This window comes from Micromys minutus (genome assembly GCF_963924665.1).
Source record: "Micromys minutus genome assembly, chromosome: 13".
In the NCBI taxonomy this organism is placed as follows: Eukaryota; Metazoa; Chordata; class Mammalia; order Rodentia; family Muridae; genus Micromys; species Micromys minutus.
The window spans coordinates 42,634,156-42,657,269 of record NC_137982.1 but is presented as its reverse complement, the minus strand read 5'-3'; the positions used below and the strand labels follow the sequence as shown (position 1 = coordinate 42,657,269).

Sequence of the window (23,114 nt, the reverse complement as noted above, 5' to 3'; positions counted from 1 at the left end):
GTTTTACAAATTAATTTGCCAATGTTATATTTTCTTTTTTCTTAATAATTCCATTTGCTTACATCTTGAGTAACATTCCACTTCCCAGTTACCCCCTCCACTAACCCCTTATTCTATGATATCCCACTTCCTGATTACCCCCAACCAACCCATGCACATCTACCCTCCCCTCTCCCCTTTTCCTATATAAAAGTGCTCCCCCCACACTTTCCTACCCCATTTCTCTGGCATCGCCCCCCCTACATTGGGGCATCAAACCTCCCTGGGACCACAGGCCTCTCCTCCTGCTGCTATCAGGCAAGACCATCCTCTGCTACATATGTATCTGGGGCACTCCTTGGTTGTAGTCTAGACTCTGGGAGAACTGGGTGGTCAGGCCAGCCTATGTTGTTCTTCCAATGGGGTTGCAATCTCCCTCCTCTCCTCCAGTCCTTCTGCCAGCTCCCCCACAGGGTTCCTTGGGCACAGTCTGATAGTTTGCTCCAAGCATCTACAACTACCTACATTGGTCAGTTGCTGGCCTGACCTTCGTCAGAAACTCTGCTACACTAGGTTGCTGCCAGCAAACCCCTCTTGACTATGACAACAGTGTTGGGTTAGTTGTCTGCAGACATAATGGATCCCCAGGTGGGGCAGTCCCTGGTTTGCCCTTCCTTCAGTCTCTGTTCCATTTTTTTTTTTTTTTTTTTTTTTTTTTTTGTCCCTGTTCTTTCTTTGGACAGGAACATTTCTGGGTTAAAAATTTTGAGATGGGTAGGTGGCTCCATTCCCTGACCTGGAGCCATGCCTATCTACTGGAGATGCTCTCAACAGATTCTTATCTTCCCTTCAATGCATATTGTGGCTAAAGTCATCCCCGTTGGGTCCTGGGAGCCTTAAGTCTTCCTGGTGTCTGGGACCCACCAGTGGCTACCACCAGTTTCTCATCCTTACTCCAGCTACATATTGTTGTTCAATTTTCTAACCCTCTGTACCTGTCTCATACCTCCTCCAGTTCCTGATACTGTCACATTTATTTCCTTCTTCTCCTTTCTCCTTCCAGTCTCCCTCCACCTCCCACAATTGTCCTGTTCGCCCCTAAATACAGGAATGAGGCATCCACAACCCTGTCTTCCTTCCTTCTACCATCTTTATGGCCTATAGGTTGTATTATGGGCATTGTGAGCTTTTGGGCTAATATCTACTTATTAGCAAGTACATACATTGTGTGTTCTTTTGTGATTGGGTTACCTCACTCAGGATGATATTTTCTAGATCATTCCATTTGCCTAAAATTTTTTATAAAGTCATTTTGTAAAGTAACTTTTTAAAATCTCTGCTAGTATTTCATTGTGTAAATGTACCACATTTTCTGTGTCCATTCTTCTGTTGAGTACATCTAGGTTGTTTGTAGCTTCTGGCTATTATAAATAAAGCTGCTAAGAACATGGTGGAGCCTGTGTCCTTGTTATATGTTGGAGCAACTTTTGGGTATATGCCTAGGAATGGTATAGTTGGGTCTTCAGGTAGAACTATTTCTAATTTTCTCAGGAACCACCAGATTGACTTCCAAAGTGGCTTGTAGTCCCACCAGCAAAGGAATGTTCCTTTTCCTCCCTATCTTTGCCAGCATCTGCTGTCACCTGCGTTTTTTTTATCTTAGCAATTCTGAAAGGTGTGAGGTGGAATCTAAGGGTTGTTTTGAATTGCATTTCCCTTATGACTAGGGATGTTGAAGATTTCTTTAGGTGCTTCTCACCTATTCAAGATTCCCCAGTTGAGAATTCTCTATTTATCTCTGTACTCCACTTTTTAATAGGGTTATTTGTTTCTCTGGAATCTACCTTCTTAAGTTCTTTGTATATTTTGGATATTAACCTTCTATTGTATGTAGGATTGGTAAAGATCGTTTTCCAATCTATTAGTTGCCTTTTTGTCCTATTGACAGTGTCCTTTACCTTACAGAAGCTTTGCAATTTTATGAGGTCCCATTTGTCGATTCTTGATCTTAGAGCATAAGCCATTGGTGTTCTGATCAGAAAAATTTCCCCTGTGCCCAAGTGTTTGAGGCTCTTCCCCACTTTCTGTTAGACTCAGCATATCTGGTTTTATGTGAAGGTCCTTAATCCACTTGGACTTGAGCTTTGTACAAGGAGATAATGGATATTTGCATTCTTCTGCATGCTGACTGCCAGTTGAACCAGCACCACTTGTTGAAAATGCTGTTTTTTTCCACTGGAAGGTTTTAGCTTCTTTGTCAAAGATGAAATGGCCATAGGTGTGTGGGTTCATTTCTGGGTCTTCAATTCTATTCCATTGATCTACCTGCCTATCTCTGTATGAATACTACGTCGTCTTTTTCACTATTGTTCTATAGTATAGCTTGAGGTCAGGGATGGTGATTCCCCCAGAAGTTCTTTTATTGTCAAGAATAGTTTTCACTATTCTGTGTTTTTTATTTTTTTTCCAAATGAATGGGAGAATTGCTCTTTCTAATTCTATGAAGAATTGAGTTGGAATTTTGATGGGGATTACATTGAATCTGTCCATAGCTTTTCTTCAGGGATTTGAAGTTCTTGTCATACAGATCTTTCACTTGCTTGGCTAACATCACACCAAAGTATTTTATATTACCTGTGACTATTGTGAAGGGTGTTGTTTCCCTAATTTCTTTTTCAGCCCATTTATCCTTTGAGTATAGGAAGGCTACTGATTTTTTTAAAGGTAATTTTATATCCAGCCACTTTGCTGAAGTTGTTTATCAGCTCTCTATTAGAATTTTTGGGGCTGATTATATATACTAAGATATCATCTGCAAATAGTGATATCTTGACTCTTCTCTCCCAATTTGTATCCCTTTGATCTCTTTTTGTTGTCTAATTACTCTGACTAGAACTTTTAGTACTATATTGAATAGGAAGGGAATGAATGGGCAGCCTTGTGTTGTCCCTGATATTAATGGTATTACTCTGAGTTTCTCTTCATTTAGTTTGATGCTGGCTATTGGTTTGCTGTATATTACTTTCATTATATTTAGGTATGCACCTTGAATTGCTGATTTCTCCAATACTCTTAACATGAATGGGTGTTGTATTTTGTCAACGGCTTTTCAGCATCTAATGAGATGATCATGTGCTTTGATTTTGTTTATATAGTGGATTACATTGATGAATTTCTGTATAATGAACAATCTCAACATTCTTGGGATGAAGCCTACTTGATCATGGTGGATGACCATTTCCATCCTTGTATTCAGTTTGTGAGAATTTTATTGAGTATTTTGCGTCGATATTCATAAGAGAAATTGGCTGTAGTTCTTTTTTTGATGGGTCTTTTTGTGGTTTAGGTATCAGTGTAACTGTGGATTCATAGAAAGAATTGGGTAGTATTCCTTCTGTTTGTATTTTATGGAATAGTTTGAGGAATATTAGGTCTTCTTTGAAGGCCTGATAGAATTTTGCACTAAAATTATCTTTTTTTTTTTTTTTTTTTTTTTTGGTTGGGAGACTTTTAATGACTGTTTCTATTTCTCTAGGGGTTATGTGACTGTTTAGATGTCCTATCTGATCCTGATTTAACTTTAGTACCTGGTATCTGTCTAGAAAATCATACATTTCATCCAGGCCATTCCAGTTTTGTTTAGTTTAGACTTTTGCAGTAGTAGCTAATTTTTTTTTTAATTTCCTCAGTTTCTATTGTTATGTCTCTCTTTTCATTCCTGATTTTGTTAATTTGGATACTGTTTCTGTACTCTCTGCTCAGTCTGGCTAAGGGTTTATCTGTCTTGTTGATTTTCTCAAAGAACCAGCTCCTAGTTTTGTTGATTCTGCGTATAATTTCTGTGTAAATTTTGTTTCTACTTGGTTGATTTCAGCCATGCGTTTGATTATTTCCTGCCTTTTACTCCTCATTGGTATATTAGCTTCTTCTTGTTCTAGTGCTTTCAGATGAGTTGTTAAGCTGCTGGTGTATGGTCTCTCAATTTCTTTAAGGAAGCACTCAGTGCTATGAGTTTTCCTCTTAGCATTGCTTTCATTGTGTCCCATAAGTTTGGGTATGATATGCCTTCATTTTCATTAAATTCTAAAGAGTCTTTAATTTCTTTCCTGACCAAGTTATCATTGAGTAAATAGTTATTCAGCTTCCATGTGTATGTGGTCTTTCTGTTGTTTTTCTTGCTATTGAAGACCAGCCTTAGTCTGTGGTGGCTCAATAGATTTCATGGGATTAATTCGATATTCTTGTATTTGTTGAGGTTTGTTTTGTGTCTGAGTATTTGGTCGATTTTTGAGAAGGTGCCATGAGGTAATGAGAAAAAAGTATATTCTTTTGTTTTAGGGTTAAATGTTCTACATATATATATATATCTGTTAAAACCATTTGGTTCATAACTTCTTTTAGTTTCACCATGTCTTTGTTTAGTTTCTGTTTAGTTTCCATGATCTGTCCATTGGTAGGAGTGGGATATTAAAATCCCCTACTATTATTGTGTGAGCTTCAATGTGTGCTTTGAACTTTAGTATTTTTTTTTTTTTTTTACACAAATGTGAGTACCCTTGCATTTGGGGCATAGATGTTCAGGATTAAGAGTTCATCTTGGTGGATTTTTTCTTGATGAGTATATAGTATTCTTCCCCATCTTTTTTGATAACTTTTAGTTGAAAGTCAATTTTGTTGGAATGGCTACTCCATTTGTTTCTCGGAATCATTTGCTTGGGACAGTTCTTCACATTCTTTTACTTTGAGGCAGTGTCTGTCTTTGACTCAGAGGTGTGTACCTGTTGCTGGATCCTGCTTGCGTATCCAGTCTGTTAGCCTGTGTCTTTTTATTAGAGAATTGAGTCCATTAATGTTGAGAGATATTAAGAAACAATGATTGTTGCTTTATGTTATTGTTGTTGTTAGAGGTGGAATTATGTTTGTGTAGCTATTGTTTTGTGGTTTGTTGTGAGAAGATTAATTTCTTGCTTTTTCTTGGGTGAAGTTTCCCTCTTTGTGTTGGACTTTTCCTTCTATTATCCTCTGTAGAGCTGGATTTGTGGAAAGATATTGTTTAAAAGAAATGGTTTTTGTCTTGGAATAGCTTTTCCCCCATCTACTCTAATTATGAGTTTTGCTGGGTATAGTAGCCTGGGCTGGCATTTGTGTTCTCTTAGGGTCTATATGACATCTGCTCAGGATCTTCTAGCTTTTAGAGTCTCTGTTGAGAAGTCTGGTGTAATTCTGATAGGTCTGACCATTTTCACTTACTGCTTTTAGTATTTTTTTTTTGGTTGTTCTGTGCATTTGGTGTTTGATTCTTATGTGTTGGGAAGAATTTTTTTTTCTGGTCCCATCTGTTTGGTTTTGTTAGGCTTTTTATATGTTCATGGGCATCTCTTTCTCTAGGTTAGGGAACTTTTCTTCTATTATTTTGTTGAAGATATTTACTGGCCCTTTAAGTTGGGGAGCCTCACTCTCTTCTATATTATCCTTAGGTTTGGTCTTCTCATTTTGTCCTAGATTTCCTGAATGTTTTGGGTTAGAAGCTTTTTGCATTTTCTTTGACTGTTGTATCAATGTTATCTATGGTATCTTCTGCACCCGAGATTCTATTTTTTATCTTGTATTCTGTTGGTGATGCTTACATCTGTTGCTCCTATTCTCTTTCCTAGCTTTTTCATCTCCAGGGCTGTCTCCCTTGAGTTTTCTTTAATGATTATATTTCCATATTTAGATCCTGGATGGTTTTGTTCAATTGCTGTATTTATTTAAGGGAATTATTTATATCCTTCTCAGGGTTCTTTATCATCTCATGAAATGAGACTTGAGATCTGAATCTTGCTTTATAGGTGTTAGGTAGCCAGAACTTGCTGTAGTGGGAGAACTGAGTTCTGACAGCGTCATGTAAAATTATTTAGGTTCTTGTACTTGCCTCTCACTATCTGGTTATCTCTGGTGTTATCTGACCTCCCTGTCTCTGACTGGAGCCTGTCCTTCCTGCTATCCTGTGATCCTGTGATGTATCAGAATACCTGGGGTAGGGGTTGAGTTGCAACTCAGGTGTGGGCTGTGTGTATGTGTATGTGTGTGCATGTCTGTGTATATGTACATGTCAGTATTTGTGGACTTGTAAGAATCTCACGTGTATATATATATATATATATATATATATATATATATATATATATATATATATATATATATATATATATAATACAGTCTGGGCATACTATCCTTGCAGTCTCAATTATTCTTCTTAAATCCCTACCATCTCTTTCCCCAACTGCTCGTATGTCCTGGTCCTATTTTATGTGTTTCTGTTTGTTTGCTTGTTTGTTTTTGCTTTGGGACCCACTGAGTTTAACCGGGGCCCTTTGTATGAGCACAGGTGTGAAGGTGTGTGCTGGGGCACAGAGAACTCACTAGTTATTTCATTTGGCTTTGGACCTTTCATTAAACCCAGAGCTTACAAATTCTTTTGCAATGGCTGCACAAAGGTCCCAAAGGTTCCTTCTGCCTGTGCCTTCCCAGTGCTGGGGTTATAGGTGCATGGTACTGTGGGTGGCTTTTACGTGAATGTTGGGGATCAAAGTCAGGTCCTATGCTGACGTTCAAGAGGTTAATCAACTCAGCATTCCCCAGTCTTCTAGCTGTTGAGTTTTGTGACTGTATCCACTAGACATGTCAGCATGTACTTCCAGATTATTTTGTATTATTTTAGACCCAGGTGACCAATGCTGAGCTCCTAGAATGAATTTGAAAGTGTTTCTTTCAAGTCTATTTTTTTTAAGTATTAAAGTATTTAATTTAATTAATATTTAACTATTTGGTAAAATTCAAAAGTGAGCCAACTAGGTTTGAGTTTTACCTTGCTGAGTGTTTTTGATTGTTGACTCAGTTTCTTTACTGGACTTAGATATGTTCTGATTGCTAATACCCTTGATAAAATTTTAAATTAATTACACTAAAATTGCATGCAGAATGAGGTGTTTTGACATATGTATACATGGTGGGGTTGCTAAATTATCCTAGTTAACACATATATCATTATACATACTGTATACATGTTTTCTTTTTTTCTTAATCATTTTATTTGTTTACATTTCAAACGATAGCACCCTTACCAGTTTCCCCCTCAGAAATACCTCACCTTATACCCCTTCCCCTTTGCTCCTCCACCCACACACCCACTTCTGCCTCACTGCTCTAGCATCCGCCTACACTGGGGCATCAAGCCTCCACAGGACCAATGGCCTTCCCTCCATTAATGCCAGGTAAGGCTATACTCTGCTACATATGCAGCTGGAGCCATGGATCCCTCCATAGATATACACTTTTAAAAGATTATTTTATTTATTTTATGTATATGACTACACTGTTGCTCTGTTCAGACACACCAGAAGAGGGCATCAGATCCCATTACAGATGGTTGTGAGCCACCATGTGTTTGCTGGGAATTGAACTCAGGATCTCTGGAAGAGCAGTCAGTGCTTTTAATCTCTCAGCCATCTCTCCAGCCCCAGCAACATCCATTTGTGGTATAAATACTTAAAATCCATCCTTTAGTATTTCTCAGGCAATACAAAGACACAGTCACTAACTGTGGCTGCGCTGCACAATAGAACTTTTACATACATTCCTCTTGCTACCAAAGTCCATATCTTTTGATCAAATTCTGGTGTCTTCATTCCTAGTTCCTGGATACCACTATTTCATTCTTTCCTATGATTTCTTTTCTTTTCTTTTCCTTTCTTTCTTTCTTTGTTTCTTTCTTTGTTTTTTTCTTTGTTTCTTTCTTTGTTTCTTTGTTTCTTTGTTTCTTTCTTTCTTTCTTTCTTTCTTTCTTTCTTTTTTTCTTTCTTATTTTTAGACTTTCCTTTAAGTGAAATTGTGTGATGCCACAACCTGTGCTGGGCTTATTTCACTTCATGAAATGGCTTCTAACTGACAAGATGTCCCCTTCTTTTTAAAAGCTGAATAATATTCTACTGTGTATATGTGCTGTCTTAATTAGGGTTTTACTGCTGTAAATAGACACCATGACCAAGACAACTCTTACAAAGAACAACATTTAACTGGGGCTGGCTTACAGGTTTGGAGGTTCAGTCTATTATCATCAAGGCAGGAGCATGGCATCATCCAAGAAGGCATAGTGCAGGAGGAGCTGAGAGTTCTACATCTTCATCTGATGGCTCCTAGTGGAGGAAAGCTAGGACAAGGGTCTTAAAGCCACAGTGACACCTACTTCAACATGGCCACACCTCCTACTAGTACCACTCTCTGGCATATACAAATTGTCATGTATGCTAAATTGTCTTCATTGAGAAACTGTTGGACACTTACTCTGATTACAATAAAGGCAAGGTTCCTTTGAAATGTGTATCGAAAGACAAAAGAGCAGTCCTAAGTTCAATGAGAATAAAATAAGGTACCAAATGTCAACATCAGTTATAACGACATCAGTAGAGCCTGTGTGGTACTGATGTAGATTAGACAGTATTCAGAAATCTGTTCACAAAAGTAGCATACCTATTATTTTTAAAATAAGAAATTCAATGGAGAAAAGATAGCTTCTTATGGCATTGTGGCAACTAGAGCATTGGGAGGCAGAGAAAGAAGAGAATGCTAAGAAAGTGCACTCAAGATACCACTGACTTAAATTCTTTTTAAAACCATCATTTTTTATGGCTGTATATGCAATCACTTTATGTTCTAGGCTAGACCCTGAGATTCTACCCTTGAAATGTGAAGCGAAGCCCACAAAAGAGAAAGCGGCCCTTCCCATGAAAGAGAAGCTTTGGTTATCAGAGGAAGGCAGACCCCAGAAATTATACAGGATGGATGCATGCCCACTAAAATGAATTTATTGTCTTCTGTCTTCTTTCCTTTCCTAAATAAACAGGATCCCTGTCATTTAGGCCAGCATTATCATAAGAAAAAAACGTTCTGTTTCTCTGATTAGGAGCGTCGCTTATTTCCTGAAAGTGATTTTAGAGTATTCTTCCCTCCATTGCCCAGTTCTTCCAAGTCCCTGTGTCTTCAACTCTGGGGAAGTGAAGACTTCTTAGGATTCCCTGCAAGCATTTCTCCTTTAACTTGTCAACTAACCCTACCAAGTCAAACTTGGAGGGGTGTAGCCAGCAGAAAGCTAGGGCTAATGGGAGGGGCCATCTCCCCAGTAGCAATGTCACAGGCATGTTTTAAAATGGGATGGAGGAGGTGAAAATCTGGCTTACCTTCCCAAAGGTGTCAACAGTAAGCTCTTGATTGACAGCTCACTTCTTTCTAGAAATTGTCTTTCCAAGCAGCCCAGTTGGCTTGTTAAACCTCCCTCTGCATGTGAATATTTAATAAAAATGTATAGTAAGTTTATCTCAAAGCCCCCTAAACAATACAAACTTGGATACCCGGATCCTACTTGTGAATCTCAGCACTTTCTCCTCTTTTTAAGGTTGGTGGACATTGAAGGTGAAATGATCAAATTCTCTGGCATCTATGCAGGAATCGGCGTGGCTATACTTATCATAGGGTACTTTCAAGTGAGTAGCACCTCCGTTTTATTTACAGACATACATCCAGCTTCATAAGCACCATGAGGAAATAAATGGAAGCCTTGCATTTTAGCCTTTCAGATGTCCAAAAGCCCTAAGAACTCCGTTCTGCATGTGAAGGCTCTGAGAGAGTGGGGAAGGTTCAGACAGCTGAGTGGTCATTGTGCAGGGTGTGGTGGGGGGAGCAGAGGCAGGGGCTTGAGGGTTGGGGTTGGATGGAGGTAGGGGTGAGGAAGGGAGGGGTAGATTTTTCTGGCTAAGGAGCTGCCCGACTGACCTCCCCTATCTGCCCTGCTCTTCTCTGCAAAGTTGTTGTCTGAAAGCTGAGGCTGCGGAGCGTGGAGAGAGTCAGACATGGAGGGACAAAAGCAAACACATTTCCCTTTTCTTCCTCTTTCTTTGCTGAAGTCTAACCAAGTGTCCTTCCCATCCAAATTCTGTAATTTTTGAATCTTATTTTTTTTCTAGTCTTAGGTGATAAAAAGTTTACTAAAAAATATTACACATTTTGTCATCTTCTGTAGAAAAAAAAAGGAGATGATTTCTTTATTTCACTTATTCAGTGAGTCCAGGTAACATTTGTTGTCAAGAGAAACTGATTCATTTCTCCTATTCTGACTTCAGTTTTCATGAGACCTATTTAGAAAGAAAAGAAGGGAAATCTATCAGCAAATGAGATTCCCTGCTTGGATCGCAATTTTTGGTTTAAAAGGTCCTCAAGTCATTTCAGGAGGAAGCTGAGAAGGGTTGTTCGGATGAATGAGTACACACACCCATTTCCGAGTGCAGGCACTGGGAACCTGTTTCATTTGATGGAGACAGTACATCAAATTCAAATACAGTGGCCTGTCGACCTGTCAGAACTGGAGTTAAAGCTCCAGTTACCACCCCCACAATGTCCGCTTACCTCCCCAGTAGCAGGGGGCTCAGAGCTCATACCATAGTGTCCAAAAGAGGCTCTTTGTCCATGGCTTCCTTCTTTTCAGCTAGTCCCAACCATAGCCACGAGAAGTGTGCTTTTTCAGAAACAGGAGAGAGAAGAGATGGATCTGTTCATCCTGTTTAATGCTACTGTGCTAAACACACCTTGGTCTGTTTCCAGATAAGGTTGTGGGTAATCACTGGGGCTCGTCAGATAAGGAGAATGAGGAAAATTTACTTCCGGAGGATAATGAGAATGGAAATTGGATGGTTTGACAGCACTTCTGTGGGAGAGCTGAATTCAAGATTTTCTGAGTAAGTAGCAGGTGCAACTAGGTTATAATGTATTATTTAGATAAGAAAGAAACCCTCATTGTTATAAGTAACAATTTGGCAACATTTTCAGTTTTGATTCCATTTGCTCTGTCTCATAGATTGGCGGGTATGGCTGTCCATGGCTGCCCAGTAGGTGAAAAGGCAGAAGTGCTATGATCAGAAGTTCGAGGCCACTGTTGACTATACAGGGTGTTTGTTCAAGGCCAGCCTGGGTCACATGACAGCTTGGTTTTATAAGTAAATTAGACTTTCATAGGTACGGCATTTTCATAGATATTAGCTTATACTGCAGTTACTACAAAAGACAGGGTATTACAATTTTGTGTATAGACCATTGGTCCAAATGTTAAATGTGAATTATTACAGGAGAGGGTTTAGACACATGATGGTATTTGATATAGGGTGAAACAGAGAGATGGATGAGACAGCTTACACACACACATGGAAAACATGTGCTTAGAAGCCATTCTTTTGCTATGCCTATGGAGACACAGAAAGAACCCCTCAAATAAATTCTAACAGTGTCTTGAGAAAGTTAAAAACAAAATCAAACAAGCAAACAAAAAATAAGCAAACAACAGACTTAAAGATAGCTTAGAGTAGTTGGATCCTCCTGAACTGAACTTGAATCCCTGCAAAGGTCAGTAAGTATATTGGGAAGTATATAAGGGGGGCTTTCAGGTCACACATACCCTGCTCTCTACACACACACCTACCTCTATCTCCAAACAATGCTCCTACAATCCCAGGTATTGACTACACTTACAGATCTCTCTGTACAATGGGATAAGTTTCTCCTACCTTAACAACCACCATATTTGGACAGTTTCTACTGGAAGTCTGTATAGAAAGAACCAAGACTAGAAGAACCTGCAGTGCTTTTGAGAACCTGCTCAGTAAATCAAAACTAATGTCCTTAGGTAAACTCTAAGGAAGAAAATCAAAACTAATGTCCTTAGGTAAACTCTAAGGAAGATCTGCTGTAGTGATATTAAAATGAAGGGTTTAGCCTTTTATCGGCCCTGCAGGTCTCACTCTGCAGACGCTGCTCCAGTGTGGACTCAGTCACTCGGTTCTTAAGCCACACTTTCCACGCCATCCCCTTCCCAGGCGGTTCACTCTGCCGCCCTGCTGCGTCTGTCCCAGGTGGATATGACCACCCCGGTGTATTTTCTTTTCCTCCACCGCCCAGCACAAACATGACTCCAAAACCTGGTAGATTTTCATGCAGGTTTATATATTAAATTCTCAACCCACAAACCCTCTATACAATAAGATTACATCCAATGGACAAAGATACAAACAGCCCTTCAATATGAGATAAAATGACCTATCTAAATCTACCTATCGCCAATTAAGATACCTGAATCTAGACCTTAACATAAATCTATAAGACCTTTTATCTACCATCTTATGCTTATGAATAACTGGGCAGGCATATGATTAAAGTCAAATGCATTATAGAACGAGGCATGTCTAGTGGGAAACAATGGTGTCAAAATCTATCAATAAAAATATTCTCCAAACTATTCCCCCTTAGTAACCATCCGCCCTTTTTTTTCTTTTTTCTTTTCTAGAGCACACAAAAACCAGATCTCAGGCCATGTGACATATGTGACATGGGACCCTTGAGTACTATGTGGCCTATACAGTCTATATCCTGTGCTCACTTCAGTCTGAATAAAGCCATCTTGCTTCTTTTGCAATTTTATGTGAACTGTTATTTTTAGTTCTCTGAATCGGAGGCCAAGAACCCTTGTAGACCGTCTGCCAGTAATGTCAGAGTTCTGGGGTCTAGAGTCCAGCACTTGCTTTCCCTCCACTCTCTGTGACCACCAACAGATGCTTAACCCCACTACAATGCAATGGTTGGCCTCTGAGTGATGTCTTGAGTTTCTTCTTGCTATTAAGTACCAACCACTTCACTTCATCTAGACAAGAAAGCAAGGGAATGCTCTTGGGTTTATGAGTTTAATGCAATTATATTCAACCAATGTTCTACAATACTTTCCATTCCTTCTTTGAAGCTCTGAGTGCCTTGAATCCTGGTAGGAGGCATACAATTAGCAAGCAAAGAAGTTATCCAAAGTAGCACATATTGGTGTTGATTACACTGGGTACTATTCTAAATGCTTGCACATAATTACTGAACTCTAAGGCAGGCTCTGCTAGCATCAACTTTTTATAGATAAGAAAACTGATACCCAGAAACCTGAATAATTTCCCCAAGAAGAGCTTGCATTCAAATTCAGAGTCTGTGTTCTTAGCCACCAGTCTTTCTACTGCCTATAAATAGAATATGATAAACACAGTCAGACAGACAGACACACAGACAGACACAAAAAGAGACACACATGCCAGAGAGAGAGAGAGAGAGAGAGAGAGAGAGAGAGAGAGAGAGATATCAAACAGATACAGAGAATGATATAAAGACAGACAGGTAGGCAGACAGACAAACATATATACAAATTAATTTATTTGCTATGGGTACACAGGGAGGTGGCATAAGATTTTCCTGGGGATGATCCAGAGGTTTGAAATCCACATCAGCTTGCAAAGTTGAGTTGAGACACACCCAGCTGACGCTAAGGAGTGAGAAATCCTGGCAGGTGTGACAGGGTCCTCACTTCTCATTAAGGACTGACAGTGGAACAGAAGCAAATGAGGAGAGGGTGAACTGTGTCCACAAACTCTTGAATCGACAGAATTCAGTTGTATTGATCTACACCTCTCTCATTCTAGGGATATTAGTAAAATCAACGAAGCCATTGCTGACCAGTTGGCCCTTTTCCTCCAGCGCCTGTCTACGGCTATTTGTGGGTTCCTTTTGGGATTCTACAGAGGTTGGAAATTAACCTTGGTGATTCTTGCTGTCAGTCCACTCATTGGAATCGGGGCAGCCATCATAGGACTGGTAAGAATGTTTGTTTTTTTTTTTTTTTTTTTTTTTTTTTTTGTGTGTGTGTGTGTTTTTAACTGTGTGCTTCAGGGGAAGATGTACATTTACACCCACAAAAAGTCAAAACAAGATGCTCGGTTACCTTTCCCAAGTATAGTCAATGTGATTATCATTGTATTGATTTCTAATGTTTGATCACTCCTCAGTATTAAACAATGCTCCACAGCATATGAATTAATGATGTTTTAGAAAGGTAAATATTACTTGGTAGACAGTAATCTGCTGCACGTATTCAGGATCATCTACATTGCCAGGTACTTTTTTAGGGGGTTTCTCACTCACTGTCTCTAATTCTTACAAAGAAGGAAAGTGCTAACATCACTTAAGATTCCATAAATGGAGCCCAGAGAAGCAAAAGGAGCTGTCTAGCAGTTCAAGGGAACCTGCTGTCTATTCCCACCCACTGTCCAGCAGACTCTTTGCTCCCCATGTGCTCATGCTCAAAAAGGGCAGAGATTCAGTCAGAACGGCAATGAGCACTCCAAACAGGTTTCCGCCTTTGCAGCTGCGTCTCCAGTCCATCTGGCCAGTTTCCAGGTCAGACCTGCAGATGCAGTCAGCGTCCTGTCTGTTAGTGTGTGTCTGTTTCCTCAGCTCCTCAGGCCAGGCCCAAGTGTGGAAGAGGACTTCCGGGGTCACTGCTGTTAAAAGTCTCCCTTGGTTGGAGCAAGTATTTTTTTTTTTTATCTCTAGAATACATCTTTAAACAATCTTTCCATCACAGGTCATGGCACAAGGCTTGCTGAAGGCTTACTATAAATAGAATTCAAAGGGAACGTGGGAGCCATTCTTAGTTATCATTGAACAGCAGCTGATTATCAGCACAGTGATGGTTTCCAGAAAAATACCCATGTAGCCACGGGTCATTACACTGATTCACTTCCTGGGCGATACACGAAAGGGCCAAGAGGAACAGAAGCAAGGAGCCCCCTTCTCAAAGCTACCTGACCTGCCCAGTGTGTATCACTGAAGAGCAACACATTTACCCCTTCAGAACTTTGGTACTATTCTTCTAAACAGGGGTAACAGCCTAAATCATGTGTAACTTGGGGGCGTCGTCCATGTTCTACATTAAGTAGTGTCTGGCACAAAAATATTGTTAAGGATATATATATATAATCCACAAGACCATGCAAGCTTTAGAACTGGCTTTCCTATAGACCACTGTCCTGCCTGTCTTCAGAGAACCACAAATTCCACTGAAGACCCTGAGGAGGTCTAAAAATTTTTGTTCAGTTTCTATTTTCCTTCCTATACTCATCTTAATTCTTTCTTCAAACCTGTAATAAATTAATACACATATACTCATGGGTCACTACTATGTTTTCACACCATGGAGATGGAACAATCGTCTAACCTTGGATTGAACCAGACTTCACAGTATAGTTTCTTGTGTCGACAAAGTGCCTAAGATTCTAGCTTCTTCATTTGGAATGTTCCAGCTCTCCCTTGGGATTCGGTCTATGCTTGGAAGTCCCTGTAAAATGATACCGGCAACTTTGTTGCATGTAAATCAAAGATAGGACACACACACACACACACACACACACAGCAGGGAGGGGCAACATATGATATACACTAACAGTGGTTGTGGGTTTTGTATGGTTTTTTCACAAGTTTCTCTTTAGTATAAGAAACATAAATAATTATTAAATATTGCAAAATGTATGTTTCTCAAAATCCCAATATGATCTACTCTTTTTGTTTTGTTTTTCAAGTCAGGGTTTCTCTGTGTATCCCTGGCTGTCCTGGAATTCACTCTGTAGACCAGGCTGGCCTCCAACTCACTGAGATCCACCTGCCTCTGATCCCCAAGTGCTGGGATTAAAGGTGTGAGCCACCATCACCTGGCCCAGTGTGTCCTATTACTAAGTAATGTGACCCTCTAATAAAGGTGCTTATCACTCATAAGTCTTCAATATTCTCACCACGGTGAAAAAAAAGTTTCAGGAATTAATTAGATAAAGCTATAATTCCATCCATCAAACTTGAACATGAATCACAGTGTAGGGGAAACAGCTTTTTAATTTACGGATTTTATAAAATGTAGACTGAGTAAGTAATAAGTATATTGTTGAAGCCATTTTTATTTATTTTGCATTTATAAACTCTGTCTAATATTCTGCTAATGACAGTTTTACTAAGGGTCTAGGGGGGAAAAGCCTGTTAGAATATATACTCTTATCATCTGACATCCGAATACTGCATGTGTTCTAGATTTCTGAATTAAGTTAACTTCCTCCCTTCTTTCTTGTTGTTATTGCTTGGTTGGTTTTGCTTCTGATGGGCTCTCATCTATCTCAGACTGGCTAAGCTCCCATGTAGCTGGGTCTAGCCCTGAACTCCTTTCTCTCTTGTACCTGCTGTGATTACAGGCTTATGTCACCATGCTCAGCACTGTGATTACAGGCATACCTCACCATGCCCAGGACTTTTGACTAGGGCTCAGTCCAAACCCAGTTTTAGGAAAGTGACTTTTGAAAAATTACTAAACAGTCGTTTTTTTTTTCTTTTGTAAAAATGAAAAAATTGTAGTAAAGCCCTTATGTTTGAGTGAAAATGTTGACCTGAAGCCTTCTCCTCTGGAATTCCCTTTCAATGCTGTTTCTGTGTTCCCTGATCTTCCCCCCACCTCTTTAGCCAACCATGTGCCTACATAGGCCTCCAGTCTTTGCTTCTGATGTTTGTAGATTCTGAAATGGTTTCTTTCCAACAGCAAAGGGATATGTCATAATTTGACCTAGGGACCCCATTGGGATAGGAGCTGAAACATTACTATTATCAGATTTGAGGGTACTTAACTCCATGAGAACAATTTCATTAAGATAAACTTTAATCTCATTTTAGCGTATCCAAATCCTAGCACCCATGGGTGATCTAATCTTGGACCAGCTTCTCTTTTTGGTTACAGTGAAGCACTACGTGTTTTGTTAAACCATGCCACCTGTTTATTTTGTTAAATGAATCACTGCCTGTTAGGTAACTTTGCTTTCATTTCTTTGGATTTTAGAGTGTGGCCAAGTTCACAGAGCTTGAGTTGAAGGCTTATGCCAAAGCAGGGTGTGTTGCTGACGAAGTCCTTTCATCTATTCGGACAGTGGCTGCTTTTGGTGGTGAGAAAAAAGAGATAGAAAGGTTGGTTATTTTGAATGTCTGTTGCTTTCCTGAATTTCTTGAATCAATACAGTTTCCTGACTTTTTGAGTTTGTTTTTTTTTTTTTTTTTCATTTCATACAAAGTGGCAGATCCACTATCATTCAGAGTGACAGGAGGGAGTGTTTGTTCAAGAGGCAGATCAGCAACTGTTGGTGTTACAAAAGCTCTAAAGCAATGTTTTGGGGTCTCAGGTTCTTTTGTGGATCTTGCTCTATAGACCAAGGTGGTCTTGAGCTCACGATCTCCTGCCTCAGTCACCCAAGTGCTGGAATGAAAGGTCTTAGCTATCATGCTCAGTACAATATCCTTTTGGAGATGAGGTTTAGAAAGACAAATAGGCAAGAAACTTGTTTCAAAAGCTGATTATGTAAAAGTGTACACATTAAATACCTTAAGTCAACCTCCAGCAGCATTTTCTGCCATTAAAGACAATCTACTGCACTTAGTAAGCATGTCTACATGCTTAACAGACAACAGACAGCACAGAAATTCAATGGACAAGAAAAACTCAGCAAAAGTAAACAAATGATACCACATCACATTGAGCAGCTCCCAGGCACAACAGAAACAGGTCACAGAAAAGACATCCATCAGAAGGCAGAAGCTATATGCAAACCATGCATCCAACAAGGGATTGCTATTGGGAATATGTAAAGACCTTTTTAAATGCTCAATAGTAAGATAATGATTAATCCAACTTGAAAATGAACAATAGGGTTAAGTAGACAGTTTGCAAAAGAAGACACATAAATAGTCAAGTCTATTAAAATGGCTTCATTACGGTGTCTAGTCACCAGGAAAATACAACTAAAAACCAGCATGTTCTACTAACTCATCCTAGTAGAAATGATTGTTGGAAAAATGGCTAACAACAAGGCCAAGGAAAATAAGGAGGAACCCTTGCACACTATTGGTAGACATTTAAGTGGGTAGATCTATTATGTAAAGCAGCAAAGTAGTTTCTCAACAAATTAAAATAAGAACAATCATGTGATTCCACACTCCCACTCCTGGGGACATAACCAAAAGGAATGAAACCAGTCCGTGTAATAGGCATCTGCACAGTTGTGTCTGCTGGAGTGTTCTTCATAAGAGCTAAGAAATAGAGATGACATTAGTGTCTGTTAATTGATCAATAGAGGAGAATGTGATACAATATGATCATAAAAGGAACACAATTTCATTATTTGTAGCAGTGTACATAGCCAAGCAAGTAAGGCAGGCTTGGGGAGAGCTACACAATTGCACTTAGAGATGAGGGATCTACAAATGTTGTTGACATAGCCCTTAAGAGGAGAGTGAAGGAGACGGGGCAGCACAGAGCAGCAGGAGAGATGGGCAGGGAAAGGGTGATCAAAGGACCTGAGGTTGTGGTCAGTCGGGAGAAAGTTCTGATTCGCCAGTACACAGTACAACTATAGATAGCAATGTGCTGTGTAGTCCAAAAAGCAAAGAAGGATTTTGAAAGTTTGTGTGGGGATTTTGTTTGTTTGTTTCTTTCTTTCTTTCTTTCTTTTTTACCAGGCTGACTTTGACTTGCTATGTAGCCAAGCACCTCTGACTCCCTAGGTCTGGAATCGCTGGTTGACTCCCATACCCAGTTGATAAATGATTGAGACTGTATACCTACCTACCTGTTTGTCTGTCTGTCTGTCCATCCATCTGTCCATTCATTCATCCCGATGTAAACATTATACAATGTGTACATGCCTAAAAGCATCGCATCTTATGCCATCACTATATATGATACTTTGTTTTTATGTATTTGTAAAAGAAATAGTTTAATTTACAGTTTCGAAGACCAAAGGAGCCTGACTCATGCCTGTCACTGCAGCACAAAGGAAACAAATAAAATTAGTTGTTCATTTATTGTGCCAAGGAAAGACAGAAAGAGAAAGAAGAAAGAAAAGGAAGGAAGGACAGCATAATCCAAATGCAGTTCCACTTTTAAAAATGTTTCAAAAGTGTATTTTGTTTATTGTATGGGGAAGGAGGGAGGGTTGTGTGCTCAGAGCAGGAGTATGAAGATCAGAGGACAACTTGCAGGATTCAGATCTCCTTGTCCACTGTGTGGGTCCTGGGGGTCAAACTTGGATCCTTGGACTTGGTGCCTTTACTTGCTGGGTCACCTTAGCATTTCCATAACATTTCTTCAGTTGAACATTTTAAGTTGAACATTTAATTGAATATTTTGTGAAGCTATTCTGCTATTTAATGCACTTAATGACTTTTATAACTTTTTATTTAAGCAAATAAAATTTAACACCAGTAAATTATAATAAATCATTCTAGAGACTAATTTTTAATAAAGGTAAAAACTTAATTTGCAAAAATGATATAGTTTTCAAAAATATGATTTGATATCAGGATAGTGGTGGTGCACACCTTTAATCCCAGTACTTGGGAGACAGAGACAGGAAATCTCATGAGTTTGAGGCCAGCCTGGTTTATACAGCAAGTTCTAGGATAGGCAAGGCTACACAGAGAAACCCTATTGGGGGGGGGGGGCGAGAAAAGAAGAAAAAAGGAAAGATGAAAATGTAATAATTTTTGTAATTTAGTTAATATTTTTGAGCTTTTTGGTTGGTTGGTTGGTTTTGACACACAATCTCACTATTTGGTCTTCACTGACCTGGAATTCACCACGCAGACTAGTTTAATCTGTTGATTTGGAGATAATAGCCTTACTTTCTGGTGGAAAACATGACATATATTCCAAGGAAACCTTTTTAACACAATTTTTCATAGCTCTCAAACAAAGGCATTTGTTAAGAAATTGTTTGACTTAGGACCAAAGTTATCCCACTGTTTCTTATCCAAGCTGCAACCTTCAGTAGCTTTGTTTGGGGAGTTGACTATAATCACTGCGTGATATTCTGCATTGTGAATGCAGACACACACACACACACACACACACACACACACACACACACACACACACAGACATACACATCAGGTACACAGACACAGACATACAGACAAACACACACACACATCAGCAGGTACACAGACAGACAGACAGACAGATACACAGAGAGAGAGAGAGACACAGACATACAGACAGACACACACACATACACATCAGGCACACAGACATAGACATACAGACACACACACACATATCAGCAGGCACACAAACAGACAGACAGACAGATACACACACAGAGAGAGAGAGACACAGACATACAGACAGACACACACACATACACATCAGACACACAGACACAGACATACAGACAGACACACACATATCAGCAGGCACACAGACACAGACATACAGACAGACACACACACATCAGCAGGCACACAGACATACACACACACACACACATATCAGTAAGCACACAGACACAGACATACAGACACACACACACACACACACACACACACACACACATCAGCAGGCACACAGACACAGACATACAGACAGACAGACACACATCAGCAGGTACACAGACAGACAGACACACACACACATCAGCAGGCACACAGACAGACACACACACACACACATCAGCAGGCACACAGACACAGACATACAGACAGACATCAGCAGGCACACAGACAGACAGACAGACACACACAGAAGCATATCCATAGGCACACACACAGTCACACACTCACACCAACATTTTAAATGTTATACCTTGAGCTGCTCAGGCCAGTATTGAGCCAACCCCTTTCTGTTTACAGGTATGAGAAAAATCTTGTGTTTGCCCAGCACTGGGGAACTTGGAAAGGAATGGTGATGGGCTTCTTCACTGGGTACATGTGGTGTCTCATTTTCTTCTGTTATGCGCTGGCCTTCTGGTATGGCTCCACACTTGTCCTGGATGAAGGAGAGTACACACCAGGGACACTGATCCAGGTACTTTGCTCTTGTTTCCGATATATAGTCTTTCTTGCTAGCTTGTCGGAAAAGTCATCATAGTTGCCCCGAGGATTAATCCCTTTAATGTCTTAGACAAGAAAACATCAGTAGTTTGCTGAAGTCTATCTGCAGGGCCAACGATATTAGGACACTTTAGTGAAGAGAAATTGAACCCATGGGCTGATGGGACCAGCGATTTAATGATTTCCAATTAACTAAAGATTTTACAGCTGTACAGTAATGATCCTCCCGTGGACCTCAAAAGAAATTATACCACGAAAATGGGAAGTCACTGACCCCCCAGCTAAAGATGAACAGGTCATAAAAGTGAATTTAGTAATAGTGTAAGATATGTAACATCTTCAACCGAATAAGTGATACAAGCACATTTCACAATTCATTTGTGGGATCTTATGACCCATGGATATTATAGCTACTTTAATTTGTGGTGTTTCTCGAGTTAGTCACCCCACGAGCAAGTCCCTGGCATTTGCGATGGGCCACATCCATGCAAAGCATAGTGGACAAAAACAACACTTTTTTCATTTGCTGTGGTGCTGGAAATCATAGACGGTTTTAAAATAAAATACAATGTTGCAGCTGAAGGTTCTTGATGGAACAGGCACCAGGTGAACAATGAAAAGTACCAGGAGTTCACTATGTGAAAGTTTATCATTTACAAAGCGGTTTATTACAAACACACCTCTAGGGCAACCTGGAGAGCTTGTGCATTGTTAATAGGAATGATCATCTGTACATGTCATTCTGAGCAAGATAAGGAAGCAACAGAACGGTTCTAAGTCATCTCTGTCTTTGATGGACATCTGGCATAGCTTTAAACCTAGTTTAAAAATACTGAGTGTGATAACTCATGTTCAAATGTTATGTAGATTTTGAAAGACATTATGGAAACTGTTAATAGTATCATGACCTACCAATTACCTGTGCAACTTAGATCTATTTTGGCACATTGGAAAAGTTAAAGTATTGTAGGTTTGAGATCTGACTATGAAGTTCTTTCTCCTAATTGACCTAATTGCTTTTAAAAGTTTAGACATTAGGGCTGTCTGGATGTCTCGGTGGGCAAAGGCTTTCTGCTAAGCACAATGACCTAAGTTCTATCCCCAAGGCTCATAAGGAAAGAGGTTAACTGACTCAAGCAGGTCCTCCTCTCATCTCCACCCCTGCACCGCAGTACATAAGCAACCCCTAAAAAAGAAACAAAAAAGTTACGAAAATAATTTGGAAGCTGTATACATTTACCCATCAAAGGCGTCAGTAGCGGAAGTTAGCTTTGGCTGTTCACTTTGTAGAAATGCTTTCACTGAGCAAAATTGTTCTTTTATTCTGCACCTGGAAGAAGGAAGAAGAATTTACGAATCAAAAGTTCAGAGGAGTAATGAATTGGTAAACTGAAAGTTAAATGATCCACAGTTCCAACAGAAAGCTCTGGGTAAAAGTTCCTATGTGTCATAGCTTTGGCTGTCAACTTTAAGTAACTGGAAAAGGACCCTCAATTGAGAAGTTTCTTTTATCAGGTTAGCCTGTGGACATGTGTGTAGGACATGGTTTTATTCATGGTTTTGATTACTAATTGACATCAGAGGACACAGCCCATTGTAGGCAGAGCCATCTTTAGACAGCCGGACCTGGGCTGTAGAAGGAAGCAAGTTAAGTAAGTCACAGGGAACAAGCCAATGGAAAACAAGCAGTTCCTCTGTGGTCTCTGCTTCAGTTCTTGTCTTTAGGTTCCTGTCTCACCTTCCCTCAATAATATACTGTGACGTATAGGCCGAGTAAACCCTTTTCCTTTCCAGATTGTTTTTGGTCATGGTGTTTTTCACAACAACAAGAAATCAAACTAGAACACTTTAGTATCTGCCTTAGTTGCTTTTCTATTGCTGTGAAGAGGCAGCGTGACTGAAACAACTTATAAAAGACAGTTTATTGGAGGATTTCAGTTTCAGAGATTGAGTCCATGACTGTCCTGGTAGAAAGCATACAGAAGATAGGCACCAGAGCAGTCGCTGAGAAATTACATCTTGTTCTTCAAGCATGAGGTAGTATGAAGAAGGGCAGGGAGAGGGTAATGAGGAATGGGAGGAAGAGGGAAGGAGAGAGAGAGAGAGAGAGAGAGAGAGAGAGAGAGAGAGAGAGAGAGAGAGAGAGAGAGAGAGAATTAACTGTGAAATGAAATAGCATGGGTTTTTGAAATCTCAAAGCCCACTATCAGTGACACACCTCCTCCAACAAGACCACACCTCCTAATCCTTCCTAAACAGTTCTACCAATTGTTAGAAGCTTTCAAATATATGAGCCTATCAGGTTCATTCTCATTCAACCACCATTGCAACTAGAT

The 23,114-nt window shown here is 39.7% G+C and overlaps 1 protein-coding gene across 2 annotated transcripts in view; it reads left to right on the top strand.

The window, feature by feature from the left end:
• The window catches only part of ABCB11 (ATP binding cassette subfamily B member 11), a gene marked incomplete at both ends in the record, with an annotated part of 78,717 nt that overhangs the window by 11,341 nt on the left and 44,262 nt on the right, over window positions 1-23,114 (top strand). For both annotated transcript variants that reach the window (XM_080928015.1, XM_080928014.1), the window contains 5 exons: window positions 9,413-9,500; window positions 10,615-10,748; window positions 13,512-13,683; window positions 16,739-16,863; window positions 20,578-20,752. In XM_080928015.1, coding sequence (XP_080784141.1) covers window positions 9,413-9,500; window positions 10,615-10,748; window positions 13,512-13,683; window positions 16,739-16,863; window positions 20,578-20,752 — 694 coding nt within the window. The remainder of the gene's footprint in view (window positions 1-9,412; window positions 9,501-10,614; window positions 10,749-13,511; window positions 13,684-16,738; window positions 16,864-20,577; window positions 20,753-23,114) is intronic.